This window comes from Aspergillus aculeatinus, assembly GCF_003184765.1.
Source record: "Aspergillus aculeatinus CBS 121060 unplaced genomic scaffold BO66scaffold_22, whole genome shotgun sequence".
Classification (NCBI taxonomy): Eukaryota; Fungi; Ascomycota; class Eurotiomycetes; order Eurotiales; family Aspergillaceae; genus Aspergillus; species Aspergillus aculeatinus.
In genome coordinates this window covers 222,891-238,159 of record NW_020291491.1, presented here as the reverse complement: position 1 = coordinate 238,159, position 15,269 = coordinate 222,891, and the positions used below count along the sequence as shown (strand labels likewise).

Genomic DNA, 15,269 nt, shown 5'->3' with positions numbered 1-15,269 from the left:
TTTGGTATACAACCATCGAAACATAATGATCCTATTTATCGAATTTAGCTGTGCTCTTTTATTATTTCAGGATTTTATCGAGACCAAACTACACCATGTAGAGAACTAAGAGAGATACACCTGGCACTCAGTAAGTGACAGGCGCCTTGACAGCCTGTTAGGCATCCGCCAATTGGTGCCTGAGGTACCCGTGACACTGTACATAGCGCGGAGCGAATATTCCATCCAAGGAACCAGTTTTGACATGGTGTGCAAGGTTACTTTAACACCGCCCGGCCTTTTTTGGCCTACTTGAACCAGTCATAATAGTAGGAAACTGTGCGGTTCAGCCGGCCTTCTCTGAAATCCCGAGCCGCGGTTTGACCGTCAGCACAAGCCGTAGCTGTAACACTGGAACTCACCAAGGCATCAATCTAATAGTCTATCATCTCCACCTCATCTGCAATCCATCTTTCTTGCCGGGGTGATAGATCATGATCTGAAAATATTAGCGCAGGATTAAAATCCATCCAGAGTATCCTTTCGTAGTCCTCCAACGAGGCCATCATATTGCGGGGCTTCGAATCACCATGGAGAACCTCTTGCCCGGTGGATATCGTCGAGGATCTTGCGGACTTTAGCCAGGCGTCTTTCTGAAGAGTTTGACAGGTCTATCGGCTGCAGGTTTGGGACATATTCGACACGAACGGCATTGGGCTTCAGTCTGTCGTCATTAAACATGTGAAGATCTCCCAAGCAGCGGGCTGGATATTTGGTAATTATTCTAGAGAAATTCGGGATCACCCTCCTCTTCCACAAGCCTTTGGAGTTCATTCCACGGTATACAGTGAACTTTAAAATATAAAGATTGATCTTATGGTTAGAGGGATCGAGCTCAGACGGGTCTTTATCATAATACTTTAATTCAAATAAGCAAGAAGCTAGTAGAAAATGAAAGTATCCATACTTACTACTTTTATGACATATTTCCTTTCCTTGAGACGGACGTTAAAAACACCGAGTACTTACTCTTTCGTAGTTTTTCGAAAAATTCCACATCAGATGGTTTATTTAAATCTTGTTAGACATAAAGACTATGTGTGGTTTGTAAATAAGGAAGAGACGAGGATTAAACGTAAGTTGTGTGTGCTGGCTCTGTATTCAGGTATTTCATGAAGAATGCTCATCCCTTTCCGGAACGAAGTTGAGTATTTGTACATTGCCTGAAGCATAAGCACCCGCGGCACATGTGACTTTCTTTGCTTGCAAAGTAGATGGACCCTACGAATGTCTTCTCTGGTATGATAGCTTCTCGTTTCCTGCAAGTCTAAGTCACTTTGGAAGCTTTGTTGATATTCAGTCAATGTTCTGGCAATGTTCAATTGGCAAAGAACTTTACATGTGATCCTTGCTAATATCCGTCCTACAGTTAAAGGCAAAAGTAACTGTAGGTTCCTTGCGTACATAGAGTATGCTGCTCCGTTACTCTGGCTGCGGCTCCACGTGTCATACTCATATTATTTGGGCTATATGGGACTATCTGGTGTTCAAGGAGAAATGTGCGTCTGATTGGTAATTGAGATCCTGTAGCGATACTTTCTTCAAATCCGGATTCCTACTGGTCGAAATAAAGCCTAAAGTGGAAGGCATGCTGTATTGAAAGATAGCTTGTAACCGACGGATAAGACTAGGCCACACAGCACAGTACTTTCTCTGTGAATGCTCGCTCACAGCGCGATCTCATCTCTGATTTCAAGCTATATGCTGGGAGGTTAGTATCCAGATAGATGACTATCAGCGATTATCTTTAGCTATACGTTCTTTCTTTCTGATTCCTATTTTTAAGCATGGACAGAGTTGTACTGAGTTCAGCCTTGGCGTTAGAGCTCGCCTGGGATGCGATCAGGTGACGGAACTATTATACACGAATATTTTAGGGCTTTTGTACTGCTTGGCTATCACCAACTCCCACTTATCCATGCCGGCTTGAACCTCAAGCCACCAGGCTTGTTTACAAGAGAGCAGGAACTCTCCACTACATAGCCCATAGAATACATCCGAGAACAGATACTTGCTAAACAGTATCCGAAGTTCTACAATCTAAACGAGAGATCATAATTTTTTGCTTGGAAGCTTTATATTTCTTGGAAAGGGGACATCTTAGGATACAGTGTTTTGGCTCTATTGCTGGATAGAACAAGGAATTACAAAGATAACTTCCGAATTAGGTTCAAAATAGTAACTCTTCTGTAGTTGAAGGTAGACTGATACTTATTACTAGTAATTTAGTATGTTGATGAAGTTGTACTCGCCCAGAAATCTAGCTTATATACACAGTATTAAGACAAGACTCTTATTATGGAGAAAATTAGCGACCTACTGATCTGGCTTTCTTAAAAGGACAACTGCAGCTTTATCTTCAAATATACGAGTGTATATATCCGAGCGGTTGCGCAAGGCCGTGACTCGATGCGATCTGGCTAGATTAGCTACATCTTTGGGGATATGGCAACAGTGGGACAGTCTCATTCCCCTCTACCGCAATAGATCGTGCTGACTGCCTGCTGTGTAACCTGAAGGATGACGTGGACGCAGGCAAAGCCTCTGCCAGGCTTGGCTACGTCCAGCAGCATACAGGGTTACCCATGAATACATAATTCCATCACCCAAGAGAACCCATTGGCAAGCCTTCTTCTGCTCAAGTTTCATCCCCAAGCATCCACTATTCTATCTCTCAGCCCTCCCTTCTTCACACACCAAGATACCCTCCACCATGAGCACAGCAAACAACCCACCCCTGTTACTCATCACGCACCCGCGCTCAGCGTCAAACCTCTTCATGCGCATCCTCTCACTACCCGACCACCCGAACGTCCTCGCCGCAGAAAGCGGCGGCTACTTCTTCTACCCGGCCCTGAGCCACCTCCGCGCCGCGCGACTGCTCGACCGGACCCCCGAGCACTGGACCGACCAGGAGACCTCAGCCATGCAGCAGGTCTTCCAATCGTGCACCGACAACTTCCGGCATCTCATCAGCGCAGCGCAAGCCGCGGGCAAGCGGGCCGTGATCAAGGAGCATGCGCCCTTCCTGATCCGTCCGGAGGTGCGAGCGGACTTTGTGCATGGGCGGGGGCAGCGGCGGCGGCGGCAGCAGCAGCAGCCGCAGCCGCAACCGAAGCTTATTGCAACTGCGTCAAAGATGAATATCCAGATCGGCGAGGACTCCCACAGCAGCACCCCGGGCAACGGCAACGAGGCCGTCCTGCCCGACGAGGTGCTGCTGCAATGCGTGCCTGCATTCCTGATCCGGCATCCGGCCCTGGCGTTTCCCTCCTACTACCGGGTGAGGCGGTCCTTTGCGGACGGGGACTGTCAAAAGCTGGAGAGCATGATGAACGATCTGGCGGCAATTTGCACCCTGCGGTGGACGCGCTCGCTGTATGATTGGTATATCGCTGCGTGGGAGGGGCAGGGACAGCAGCGATCGCCGCCCATTCTGCTTGAGGCGGATGACCTGATCGAGCGGCCTGAGCTGGCGCGCCACTTCTGCGACCTCGTGGGGTTGGATTCCACCAGGGTCCGGTTCGAGTGGGAGGCTGTTGTGGACCCAGAGGAGTTGGCCGAGCATCCTATCCGAAGACACACCCGGACGACGCTGATGGCCTCGTCGGGCACCATCACGCAGGGTAAGACGTTCCGGGGGCTTTCGGTCGAGGGGGAAGCGGTCAAATGGCGGGCGGAGTTTGGGGATTACGTTGCGACGAGACTGCTACACTGGGTGCAGGAGGCTATGCCGGATTATGAGTATCTCTGGGGCCGGAGGGTCGTCTGGTAGGACTATTCGATCGGTTTTGGTTGTGAGATGAAGGGGGAAGATCATGGAAGAAATAGTTGTTTCCTAGTGAATGTAGCGCTATATCAAGCTTAGCTTACTCGGTGTATGGAGCCACAGGGCAAGGAATCAAGCTCGCAGCGCCCGAAACTTCATGCAGACCCATTCCTCGCATGTCCGCACCGGCTTCTCCTCTTTACCCACAAAACCCAAGCCAGGAAGCGGCGCCATGGGCGTCGATGGTTCCGGCCGCAGCAGATATGCAAAGCTGTAGCGGTCCTGTGCCCCCAAAGCCCCACCCCCAGGCACCGAGACCACGCGGTGCAGCACGCTCTCGAACCGGCCGTTGCTGAGCGTCTTCATCGCGTCTCCCAGATTTACGACGGGCTGGCCCCTCTTGGGCAGCACATGCAGCCACTCCGACGAGCCGGCCGGCTGGATCTGAAGGCCCGGCGCGTCCGTACACAGGAAGGTCAGCGATCCCATGTCGGCGTGCGCTGGCTGGGGGATGCTGAAGTGCGGGTTGTCTAGGGCCAAGGCCCCCGGGTACCGCAGCAGGCGGACCAGGTTTAGGGCCGGGGTCGAGTGGCACGCCTGGAAGGAGCTCTCCTTGGGCAAGCCGCAGGCGACGGAGAGCGATTCGAAGAGGACCTGGGCGAGGTCTAGGCAGATGGATTGGAATTCGGCCAGTTCGGGCCGGAATTGGGCTACGACTGGGGGAGCAGGGAAATCGGAGTCGGGAGAGATCTACCCAGTTCTGTCTTTAGTTCATTGGGGCGATGCTGTGTGGGGTGTGTACTTACCGCGTAGCTCTCGAAACCGTCCCGCTGCCCTGGGAGGCCTCCGACGTTGCGGCCGACGGGCTTGTATCTGTAGTTGGTCAGCGTCACTGCCCGGGAGAAACCACTACAATAGAAAAACTAATCACCCATTGAGCTTATACAGGCCCAGGTTGTCCACGTCGAATCTCATTTTCTCTTTCTCACTCATGCCGAACAGGCTGCGGCTCAGCCGATTGATTTCGTCAGTCACCCTATCGAGTGGGACCTCGTCGGTGAGATCAAGGTAGAAGGTGCCATCCTGTTCTGCCGCCCCCAGGAGCTTGGAGACTTCGTCCGCGCAGCCGCGTTTCAGCGCCTGGAGGTTGATGGTTTGAAGCTGGGCAACGGGCTCCATAGTTTTCGGTTAAGGTCGATGTCTGAATCGTGCTTGCCTTGTAATGGTGAGTCAAATGTAGTGGGATTATGAAATACAGATATGCTGGTGTTAGCGGGGAGGGGAGGGGGGCAAGCTCATCTCCAGGTATGTCATTGTGTGACGTGTATAGTCCTCAGCCCAGGACTCCCCTGCACCGCGTCAGGTATTGGTGACAATTGACAATAGGGCCAGGATATGTACGCGTTAGCCCAGGTTGATAAGTCCCCCAGGTAAGTTCGCTACTTAGAATAGCCAAGTAATAGATCTGCGAAGTGGCTGGTACGTAATACTGCTGTGTTCTACTTGTCTACGAATGTAGATAGAAAACCAGTCATATCTAACAACGTGCAATTACGATTATATTGATCTCTAATGAAAGATATGTAGGTAACCATCAGTGTACTAGATAACAAATCAAACAGACGTCACATTGACCGTGTTTAACCCACACACTAGGAGCTTAGTAGTTGGGTAGGTAACCTCCAGCGACTCCCTTCTATGTTTCTATTTTTCTTTTTTCTTTTTTTTCTTTTCCTCTTCTTGGACGGTCTCGATACTGAAAGTAGTCTTCTAAGAAGATCCAGTATAGACAAGAGACACGACCGACAGATCCCCCTAGACATCTTCACGGATGGTGGTACCCAGGTATGTGTGGTCGCCTGGTCGATCGACTCGAGTACAATGAAAGAGTCAACTCTGTATTTCACACTACATCCCACATTTACGAACCATACTCCCAGTAATCACAACATAATCCGCCCCTCGCCCACCAGCACCGCCGTCCCGCGAAGCAAAATCTTCGCGATCTTCCCCCCACCCGCATCCCGCTCCACAGTTACATAGATATCATTCCGGCGGCCCATCTCCACCCCCTGAATGATATGGTAGTCAAACGGCCCCGCTCCATTCTCGATCGGCTCCTGCAACGCAAGATACGCCGCCAGCGCGCTGGAGGCACTGCCCGTGCCCGGGTCCTCCCAGCCGATGAACATGCGCGTGCGCAGCGTGCGACACCCGCTCCCATCCCGGCCCAGATCGACATAGTACTTGCTCCCCGTGGGGCCGGAGTCCCACCCTGCGTCCAGATGCGCGGTGGCGAAACAGTCCGGCAGCAGCGCCTCCGTCACCGCGGCCAGGGAGGCCAGATCGGGGAGCTGCTGGAGCGCAAACGACAGCCCGTTGACGATGGAGATGACGGGGGCGGATTGCACGGGTTTTTGGTGTTGGTGGTAGGCGAATGGGATGGAGGCGCCAACTAGGTCATCGGCGGCGGTGATGGGGATGGGCCCCGCTTTCGTGATCAGGGTCTGGAGGCTGCGGGTCCCCGTGGCGGAGGCCTGTTGCTCGAGCACGTGGCATGCGGTGCCGATGGTCGGGTGACCCGCGAAGGGGATCTCGCATTTGGGGGTGAAGATGTCGATGTGCAGGTCGGTGGGGGAGGCGGATTCGTGCAGGAAGACGGTCTCGGAGAGGTTGAACTCGGTGGCGATCTTTTGCTTGGTCTCTTGCGTCAGAGTGTCGCGTTGCTGGGCGGGCACGCGCACGATGGCGAGCGGGTTGCCTTGGAACCGGGTGGTGGTGAAGACGTCGACCAGGGCGTATGGGAGAGACATCTTGGGTTGACTGTGTATTCTGTTGAGGATGATAGGAGCTTAGGTGTGGTTGGAAATGGTGCGGAGGTTGGGAGGAAGATCGATTTAACATTGGCGGGCTCGGGGTTTTGTGGCCGAGCCTTTTTGACTCCCGTTGCTTTCCGCTCGGAGACGGTTCGCCGAGCCCCACTTCTACCTACTATGTATGCGTATATATATGATGTGGAAGGACATAGATTCTGCCACAGTATTGGGGTGAAGGCTTGTTCTGCCGAGTTCAATCTTCTTCTTTATACCTTTTCTTTGACATATCTGAATTCTGAGTCACGATGGCAGCAAAAACCCCCATTTTCACCGACCAAGCCCCCGCACCGTTCCCGATCTTCTCGCAGGCGATCGTCCACAAAGACACAGTCTACTGCTCCGGCATGATCGGACTGGATGCAAAATCCAACACTCTGGTGACTGGCGGAGTGGAAGCACAGACAGTAGGTGGTGTCACACCATCTTGGCAGTGAGTTATTGACTTGACCCCCAGGAGCAATTACTGCGCAATCTGGATCTGGTCCTCCAGGCAGCCGAATCCGGGCTGCAGAACATCCTCAAAATGACCGTCTACATCACCACCATGGACGACTTTGCTGCGATGAATCGTGTTTATGCACGACACTTCTCTGTGCCCATGCCGGTAGGTCCCTGGTACAGTTCGGGAAAGTGAAGACCAGGGCTGACATGACTTCTTCCAGGCGCGGACTTGCGTGGCGGTGAAGGAGTTGCCCCTAGGAGCGCTGGTCGAGATGGAGTGCATTGCGTACAAATAGTTGACTTCTTGTTTTTCTGCCAAATGAAGATGTGGATTTAACGTTACCGAGGACTACGTAGAAATCGTGTACTCTGGGGTGACGGATGTCGAATGCCGAAGCCGAGGCGGGAAGGCGGAAGGAAAAGCCCGAGCTGTCCGAGCGGGATCGGAAATCTCTTTCCCCCCCCCCTCTTCCTGCTCCTCTGTAGCCATAACCAACCCCACTTTGCCCATCGACAGTGTGAGAATGACATCGCAGACTCCCGGACGAGCCTGTCGAGAGTGTAGGCGGCGAAAATTGAAGGTCTGACGCAACCAGGCGCTTCATAGGTCGATTCGTACTGACGCAGCTAGTGTGACCGTGCCAAGCCCGTGTGCTCGACGTGTGAGCGCTCTCGCAGCCTATGCGACTATCAAAGGCCCAACAGAACCCCTTTGACCCGAAGGTATTTGACGCAGCTGGAGAACGAGCTCAACCATGCGCGGACACTCTTGCAAGACACCCGACGGGAAGATCATTTGCCTGCGCGCCTGAATCCCGACAATGATGACCTCGGTCCACAGCCACCCGACACCAGCGCTGCAGTCGATCCGGGCTCATCTTTACTCAAGACGCGGCAGACAGAGCGCTGTGTCCTTCTGCCCCCCGAAGTTGCACCTCCAGTCGCCAGTTTTGAATGGGATGAGCGGGATAGCACTCTGCAAGACGCCTCCGAGGCACCCGTCAAGCATTCCGGTGGCGGTTACTTTGGTCTGCTCCGCCATCCCAGTTGCGCGGGTGACGATGCTAATGGGAATCTGAAGGCATCGCCTCGACTAGAGCTTTCCTGCGCACGACCGGTCACCAAGATGAAGCTTACCCGCCAATGGCCATAGTATGCTCTCTACAGACTATTTCGGAGCCTTCCGTGCCTTTGTCGTCGATCGGCCAATATATAGATGCATACTTTGGTCATTGTCACCCGTTGCATCCGTTCCTACACGAGACTGCATTCCGCGCCCAGTTGATGGACCTGTACCCGCGACCGTCACGGCCGTTGTGGGAAATGCTCCTCTATGCGGTGGCTGCGCTGGGCGCCTTTGCCGTCTCTTCCCCGACGGATGACACCACCGATCGGGGATTCTTCGAGGCGGCCAAGGCACGCTTCTCCAGCGACATGATGGAGACGGGCAACAAGACCCTGGTCCAGGCCCTGACCCTGATGTCGCGATACTTGCGCATGCGGAACAAGCTCAACGCCAGTTACAACTACCTGGGCCTGGCGAATCGGACCGCGATCGGGATCGGGCTGTACAAGGAGTTCCCGACGCCGGAGAGCAACCCTTTCTACCAGGAAGTCCGCCGACGCGTGTGGTGGAGCCTGTACACGTTGAACCTGGAAGATGCAATCGCATTGTCCCGACCGCAAGACTTCCCCCAAGCCGGGGTCGAAGTCAATCTGCCTCTAAACATTCAAGACCTAGTGCGTCTCTCCGCACCCAAACTGCCCCACTGTAAATTGACCCGATCCAGGACCTAACCCCGAGCACCCCCGCGATCCACGCCGAAGCAAACCAGACCATCCTATACTCCGGTCTCAAATTCACAGCCGCCTTCTACTCCACTATCAGCAAGGTGTACAGCAGCATCACCACCATCCCGTACCCGCGCGCCCGCGAGCTGCTCCATTACGACGATACCCTCATCCACGAATGGGAGGCCTCCCTCCCCGCGTTCTACCGCAGCACCGCCTCCCAAGAAGCCCGATACAGCCTCGCCCACGCCCTGCTCTTCTGGCGCCGCCTCAACTTCCAAATCCTCATGTACCGCCCCTTCATCGTGTGGCATTACACCACGCGACACAGTGTCAGTCCTCCGAAGCTCCCCGCAGACCCCGAGAGCGTCCAGGAGGCCATCCAACGCTGCCAGCGCGCCGCGGACGAATCCATCCGGGCGATCGCCAATTTCTGGTTTCGGGGGAAGCATCAGCAGCGCAGCGCGTTGGAGGGGTGGTATGCCCTCCAATTTATCTTCCCCGCTGTCCTGATCCCGGTGATGTCCGTGCGGAGCGAGTCGTCTGGGGCGGTGGCGGCGGAGGTGGCGGGATGGCGCGAGCGGATCCACCAGGCTCTCGAGGTGATGGATTCCGTGGCGGAGGTGTTGGAGTCCGCGACGCTGCAGGGGCGGATCGTTCGGAGTCTCTGTAGCGGCGTGGTGGAGTTGAATACTGGGTCGGATGGGGTGGGCCTAGGGCAGGGGAATCCGCTCCCTTCCGCGGACCTGGAATACGGTGCGGCGGCGGCCTTCTCGGCGACTCAGCAGATATTGTAAGTCCTCAGCCTCTCCACTCTCTCGTTGCTGCAATTGATCAAGAGCGCTGACACCGTCTCCTTTGGGCGGGGAATACAGCCCCGAGTACCTCGATCTTGGGGAGTTGACCATGTACTCTGATTTTCTTTGAGTGAGTCCTGGATCGTCTTTCAGATGATGGTTTGGAGACATGTCAGATAATCCAGATTGAACTTTGCATCATGTCTGAGGGGTCAATCACAATCACTCCACTTGTATATCATACGGTCTCAGATGTTGCGGGGTTGTGGGGGTCGGCTGCAGCCGCTGACTAGGGGGTGGATGCTCCCTCCGCACTCGGTGTGCTCGGACAAGAGACAGCCGAGATCATCATGTGATCACTATGCCGCACTTGCAAGGAGAGCTTTAGTTTATGAAATGAGCTTCCAGGACCCCGGCAACTCCCCTCGGATCGCATTGGAATTCGATTCATCGGAATCTACCAGATTCAGTCGCTCATCTCCAGGCCGCAAGGAAAGTGGTTCAGCAGTCCGACCGACCGAAAGTCACGAGCCATTGAGGACCCTAGGTCCGGGTCCGGGTTCATCGGCACCCTCCCTCAAGGGCTCATTTTGACTGATCTGCGGAAGATAGTGTTGGCATCTTCGCAGATAAAAAGGGGGTTAAACTCGGTTACAGAAGTGCGTCGACTATATACAAAAGAGGTCCCTAGCGTTCCCCCTCACGGATCACTCCAAACCCCAGTAAACCACAACCCTGGCGAGCTACCGCAAGAACGGCTAATAGGCTCATAAGGTTGCTCCCTCGGGCCAAGAGACAGCGAGTTGCGGGGATGCAAGCGCAACTGCGACTGGGCTGATCATTGGCAAAAGCTTACCGAAGCTGGAATCCACTGGTATACGCCCCTGATTGGGGGAATATTGTTGAGCGGGAGGACCCCAAGTTTCCCCGCAACCCAATTTAGCCGACATGCCCCGTGCGTCTCTTCCGGATATGATATAAAATCCGAATGCGGGGCCCCGCAGAAGGCTTCTTTCAGAGCCTTGGTTCTGGCCTCACCTATCCCTTGGAAAGGTGATTTTCGCCATGGAACAAGAGAAAATCGAGATTGAGAGGGTGGAACACCTCCCCACCGAGCAACAATATGCCTCCACCGAAAAGGGCCAGCCGCTGATGCGGTCGGAACTCGATGACCTTAGTGTCTGGGAGAGTCTGGGCCGGTACCGCTTCGTCACAATGATCGCAATGGCCGCCGCGTTCAGTGCTTCGCTGGATGGGTATCGTACGTCTGTCCTGGGGAGAACATTCAAGGAAGGAAAGCAAAGAGGAGAGTCGCTAATTGACCCAGAGATCAACCTCAACGGCGGGGTGGTGTCCAACACCGGATTTATCCAGCAAATGGCTAGTCCCGGAACGTCGATCATCGCGGGCAAGTATATCTCGGCATGGGGTGGTATTCAGTCTGCTGGCCAGACAATCGGTCAGATTGTAAGTCGCGAGAATTAGTGGATCTTTTTATTCTTCGGGCACTGACGACTTGCGATACAGCTTCTCCAGTACGTGACCGACGGATACGGACGTAAGATTGCCTTATACATCATCTTCCTTACTTTTGTGGTTGTATGCGCCCTGTCCCCTTCCCCCTTCGTGGGTCGCCTGCTGAAGGATATTGGTATAGAGCGTGATGATCGAATCGTTCGCGACGCACTGGGACCACTGGCTAGTGGCCAAGCTTTTCTCCGGCATGGGGGTGGGGATGCTGCAGTCGACCATGCCTCTTTATCTGTCCGAGATTGCGCCGACCCAGTTGCGAGGGTTCCTCATCAACGCATATAGCTTGTACGTGCCTGTGGTTTTATCCCTCCCGGTTAACCTCCCAACTAATCGTGCAAATAATATCAGCTGGTTTGTCATCGGGCAACTCTTCGCCTCGGTCGCCCTGAACCGCCTGCACTCTACTGATCCCTATGATTTCCGAACGCCGATCTACTCTCAGGTTCGTGTTGCGAACCAATCCCACGGGTCGACTGCGCTGACCGTGAATAGTGGGCGATGGTCGGGGTTGCGGGCATCATCTTCGTGCTCCTCCCGGAGTCACCGTGGTGGCTGGTGGGGAAGGACCGGCCGGAGAAGGCGGCGCAAGTGCTGCGCCTCTGCTGCGGCCGCGTCCAGGGCTACAACGTGGACCAGCAGATCGGCATCATGACCGCGACCATCACGGAAGAACGGCGGCTCGCAGAACGCAACCGCAGCCAAGGGGCCTGGGCCGTGTTCCAGGGGCGCAACCTCCTCCGCTTCCTGATCGCAGGCTGGCCCAAGATCGCCCAGCAGTTCGTGGGGCTCTCCGTGTTCAACACCTACGCGACCTACTTCTGTACACCCCCTGCCCCATCACACACCACCCCGATGATCAATCCTGACATTTGACGCAGTCCAATACGCCGGCAACGACGACCCCTTCCTCGTCACCCTAATCCTCTCCTGCGTGCAGATCATCGCCATGATCGTCACCTGCGTGCTCACCGACCGGGTGGGCCGGCGGCCCCTGACCGTCTATCCGTACGGGGTGACCGTCCTGTCCGTCCTAGCCCTAGGGATCGTCGGCTGCTTCGACTACACGAAATCGAGCCTGAGTTCTCTTCTCGTAAGTCTACCGCCGCTTCACCCCACCATACCATCCCCCTTCCCAATCTCCAGCCTAACCAAATTTCCACCCCCACAAAGATCTTCTTCGCCTGCCTCGCCACCTTCTCCACCACCGGCGCCTCGGCCATCGGATACGCCTACGCGGCCGAGATCCCGTCGCAGCGCCTCCGCGCCCAAACCGCCGCCTGGTCCCTGGCGCTCTCCAATCTGATCGCCATCATGTTCAGCTTCTGCACGCCCCTGATGATCAACGGCGTGTCCACGCACTGGGGGCCCAAGACGGGATTCTTGTACGTCAATGCCCCCACCAACCCTGCATCGGGTCAATAAGTAGTCAGTCCAGTGTTGCAAGCTAACGCGAGCGGATGTAGTTTCGCCGGTACCGGCGCCGTCGCCGTGGTGGTGGCGTGGTTCATTCTTCCCGAGGTTACGCGTCGAACGCCGGCGGAGATTGATGAGCTGTATGTTACCCTGGATTGTGGTGCGGTGGGTTGGGTGATTGTGCTAATTCAGGGTGTGTGTGCAGGTTCGAGAAGAGGGTCAATCTGCGCAAGTTTGATGCGTATTTGACGGATGTGCAGATCAATGCGAGTGCGCAGGCGAAGGGGGAGGAAGGGGTTGCGTAGGGTGGGTTTTCCCGGGGCGGGGCGGGTTGCGGGGGTAGGGGATTGAGATGGGTGGTGGTGATGGTGGGAGTACTTCGATGGGGTGATTGTTAAGGGCAGGGCTCAATCCTGGAACTACTGCGGATTACCTTTTACGGAAGGACAAATCCTTCCATAGCGGGTTCTTGGATGCGTAGTTAGTATGACAGACCGTATGGGAACTGGCATTCCCGCCCACGTACAAACATCCGGATATCGCGAGACATGCTCAGTTTTTCCACGAAGACTATTTCCCTGGATGATAAGTGTGGTTATGAGGGAGAAGCTTCACCGAAATAGATAAAGGACTACACTTGCTGAGGCACGAGGTCTTGGAAGGTCACGTTGCTGATTCTCAGAGGAGCCAAGGTACGGAGAGCGGAGACGCGGTATGATGGAACTTAGAATCGTCAGGGACATCTTGACTCCAAATTTCAGATCTACCGCTTTATGTTATTCTCTAAGTCTCATTTTATCAATGGACCTCGACTCACTCCTGGACAGGACGTAGTGTGAGAGAGCTGAAATGAAGACAGCAGATAGGTAACAGTGGTTCAAAAAACGGGAGTGGTACCGCGCTAAACCGGGTACGTATACTGGCAATATAGAGTGCCCTGGTTAAACTGTTCCCTGATTATCACGAAATGGTCTGGCCGGTCCCTCATTGATTCATTCTATCGAGGCTCCAGTGGCTTTAATTTAGTGCATTCTTCTCAACCGAAAGAACCAATGGTTGCAAAAGGGCCGGCGGCGCCATACCTTGATGCGGTGTAGTCACCGCATGACCCCACATTTAGATCTGGCAGCGGATCGAGAACCAGAGATTTTTCTTCTGGCAATGTTAGGGTTTTCCCCGGCTCGTGCCGCCGGCTGTCTCCCTGAAGAAGAGACCCTTGTTGTTCCTGAGTCCTGCAGTACATACCTGAAATTTGCCTGGCGTCTGAAGTGGAGGGAAGCTGGGGTTTAAGAGACTAGTGTAACCCTGAATATGTCTCTGTGATACCGCAATCGATAGCTGCACCTTTCATCCAAGGCGACATACCCTTCCGACACCATTCCCCTAGTGCAGTGTTAAGTCCATTGATATAGCCTGCCAAGGATATCCGTGAAGCGATGAGATTCCCCGTTACGGTCCGCCAAGACGACTGCAGCGTAGTCGAGGTACTCTATCCAGCCTGAGGAACCCGCAGGCACAAAGAGGATTTCGTATTCCCCTGGGGTCCACACGGGAAAAACTTTGCAGCGTAGATGACCTCTCCAACTCCATATTCTGGATATGGTTAGAGGTCAGGGTCGTCGAGTGGACTCTGTGATCTTGGCAGGGAAGCTGCGGCTGCTGATTGCTAGAGATAAGAAACTTCGCGCCCCACCGGTCCGGCCCGCCAGCCGTGCTGAGGTTAGAGTCTATTCGAATACGAGGGTCTCAGATTATCGGGGTTGGAGTATAGATGAATACGAGAGTTAGATTATCTCCGATGGACTCACGGTTTGTCAGGTGGCGGAATAGCTCGACAATCGACGGGAGAGATATTTGCCTGGCAATCGATATTTTCAAAGAGAAGCCCGGGACCTCGACAACATTAATAGGCCGAGTCACCCCATCGATAGCCTCCCAGCAGCATCAATCCCAATCTCAATCTTCACCTTCATCTCCTCTCCAAACTCCCACAGTGAGCATATCCCTTCTCCCTTCGCAGCCAACCAGAGCCAATCTAACCCGTACAGAATCCTCGTTCTCCTCCATCCAACCCAATCAACGAAAGAAAATGCTCTCCAAGACCCTCGCCACCGCCCTCCTCGCCGCCACAGGCGCCCTGGCCAGCTCCCAGTACGTCACCGTCAACCTGTGGACCGGCGACGACTGCACCGGAACCTTCCACCAGGAGACCATCGCCTACGACACCGGCGCCGGCAACCAGGTCTACCAGTACGGCTACACCTGGGCCAGCGGTCAGATCGCCGGCGGTGCCTCCGCCTGCGGCGTCGCCTTCTGCCAGTACGGCTCCAGCTGCTACAACAACCCCGACGTGTCCGCCGGATGGTCGCCCAACTGCTACACTGGCGGCCCCACCATGGCCTTCGATAAGATCTTGGTGAACACTTGCTAGTTTGCCTTCGCTGTATCAGGAGGTGTGGTTTTGTGTTTTGATTTCATCTGCGCGGTATGGGTTTATGTGGTTACTTCAATATCATCTTTTTTGACAAAGTCTGTTTGCTCGTTCTGTTTATGCTGTACGATGAGTGATGTGAGGGTGGGTAAGTCGCGAGGGGTCCGCGTTCGTGAACA

At 54.4% G+C, this 15,269-nt stretch overlaps 7 protein-coding genes across 7 annotated transcripts; 4 read left to right on the top strand and 3 right to left on the bottom strand.

Moving 5' to 3' along the window:
• Positions 1 to 413: 413 nt before the first annotated feature.
• BO66DRAFT_411186 (uncharacterized protein) lies at positions 414 to 1,495 on the bottom strand (the record flags this gene model as incomplete). The annotated part of the gene is made up of 4 exons (XM_025649276.1): positions 414 to 578; positions 616 to 897; positions 983 to 1,056; positions 1,444 to 1,495. 4 exons carry the CDS (start codon positions 1,493 to 1,495, stop codon positions 414 to 416), a joined length of 573 nt encoding a protein of 190 aa, XP_025504347.1.
• Positions 1,496 to 2,752: 1,257 nt separating this feature from the next.
• BO66DRAFT_322049 (uncharacterized protein) lies at positions 2,753 to 3,814 on the top strand (the record flags this gene model as incomplete). The annotated part of the gene is made up of 1 exon (XM_025643743.1): positions 2,753 to 3,814. The coding sequence occupies one exon, from the start codon at positions 2,753 to 2,755 to the stop codon at positions 3,812 to 3,814; it is 1,062 nt and encodes a 353-aa protein (XP_025504346.1).
• A 126-nt stretch (positions 3,815 to 3,940) lies between these two features.
• BO66DRAFT_322101 (oxidoreductase) lies at positions 3,941 to 4,987 on the bottom strand (the record flags this gene model as incomplete). Its single annotated transcript, XM_025643746.1, has 3 exons — positions 3,941 to 4,524; positions 4,563 to 4,681; positions 4,740 to 4,987. 3 exons carry the CDS (start codon positions 4,985 to 4,987, stop codon positions 3,941 to 3,943), a joined length of 951 nt encoding a protein of 316 aa, XP_025504345.1.
• Positions 4,988 to 5,553: 566 nt separating this feature from the next.
• Positions 5,554 to 6,679, bottom strand: BO66DRAFT_471185 (PhzF family phenazine biosynthesis protein). The gene is made up of 2 exons (XM_025652843.1): positions 5,826 to 6,679; positions 5,554 to 5,667 (listed from the first exon to the last, which is right to left on the bottom strand). Exons 1-2 carry the CDS (start codon positions 6,619 to 6,621, stop codon positions 5,624 to 5,626), a joined length of 840 nt encoding a protein of 279 aa, XP_025504344.1. The 5' UTR covers positions 6,622 to 6,679; the 3' UTR covers positions 5,554 to 5,623.
• A 186-nt stretch (positions 6,680 to 6,865) lies between these two features.
• On the top strand, positions 6,866 to 9,911 carry BO66DRAFT_428591 (uncharacterized protein). The gene is made up of 5 exons (XM_025650414.1): positions 6,866 to 7,088; positions 7,139 to 7,288; positions 7,757 to 8,153; positions 8,207 to 8,865; positions 8,916 to 9,911. Exons 1-5 carry the CDS (start codon positions 6,930 to 6,932, stop codon positions 9,711 to 9,713), a joined length of 2,163 nt encoding a protein of 720 aa, XP_025504343.1. The 5' UTR covers positions 6,866 to 6,929; the 3' UTR covers positions 9,714 to 9,911.
• An 867-nt stretch (positions 9,912 to 10,778) lies between these two features.
• BO66DRAFT_471183 (general substrate transporter) lies at positions 10,779 to 12,964 on the top strand (the record flags this gene model as incomplete). The annotated part of the gene is made up of 10 exons (XM_025652842.1): positions 10,779 to 10,974; positions 11,041 to 11,180; positions 11,241 to 11,312; positions 11,371 to 11,531; positions 11,595 to 11,688; positions 11,739 to 12,066; positions 12,125 to 12,336; positions 12,417 to 12,628; positions 12,710 to 12,799; positions 12,865 to 12,964. The coding sequence occupies 10 exons, from the start codon at positions 10,779 to 10,781 to the stop codon at positions 12,962 to 12,964; spliced, it is 1,605 nt and encodes a 534-aa protein (XP_025504342.1).
• A 1,784-nt stretch (positions 12,965 to 14,748) lies between these two features.
• On the top strand, positions 14,749 to 15,090 carry BO66DRAFT_438146 (uncharacterized protein; the record flags this gene model as incomplete). Its single annotated transcript, XM_025651039.1, has 1 exon — positions 14,749 to 15,090. One exon carries the CDS (start codon positions 14,749 to 14,751, stop codon positions 15,088 to 15,090), a length of 342 nt encoding a protein of 113 aa, XP_025504341.1.
• Between the last annotated feature and the right edge of the window lie 179 nt (positions 15,091 to 15,269).

Bases quoted from the DNA above. Each gene is read 5' to 3' on its own strand.
- BO66DRAFT_471185 (XM_025652843.1), bottom strand. From the start codon at position 6,621: ATGTCTCTCCCATACGCCCTGGTCGACGTCTTCACCACCACCCGGTTC. The intron at 5,668-5,825 runs GTGGGGGGAAGA...TCGATCGACCAG, and splicing joins AACTGTGGAGCGGGATGCGG to GCGACCACACATACCTGGGT.
- BO66DRAFT_428591 (XM_025650414.1), top strand. From the start codon at position 6,930: ATGGCAGCAAAAACCCCCATTTTCACCGACCAAGCCCCCGCACCGTTC. The intron at 7,089-7,138 runs GTAGGTGGTGTC...CTTGACCCCCAG, and splicing joins GCGGAGTGGAAGCACAGACA to GAGCAATTACTGCGCAATCT. The intron at 7,289-7,756 runs GTAGGTCCCTGG...TGACGCAGCTAG, and splicing joins ACTTCTCTGTGCCCATGCCG to TGTGACCGTGCCAAGCCCGT.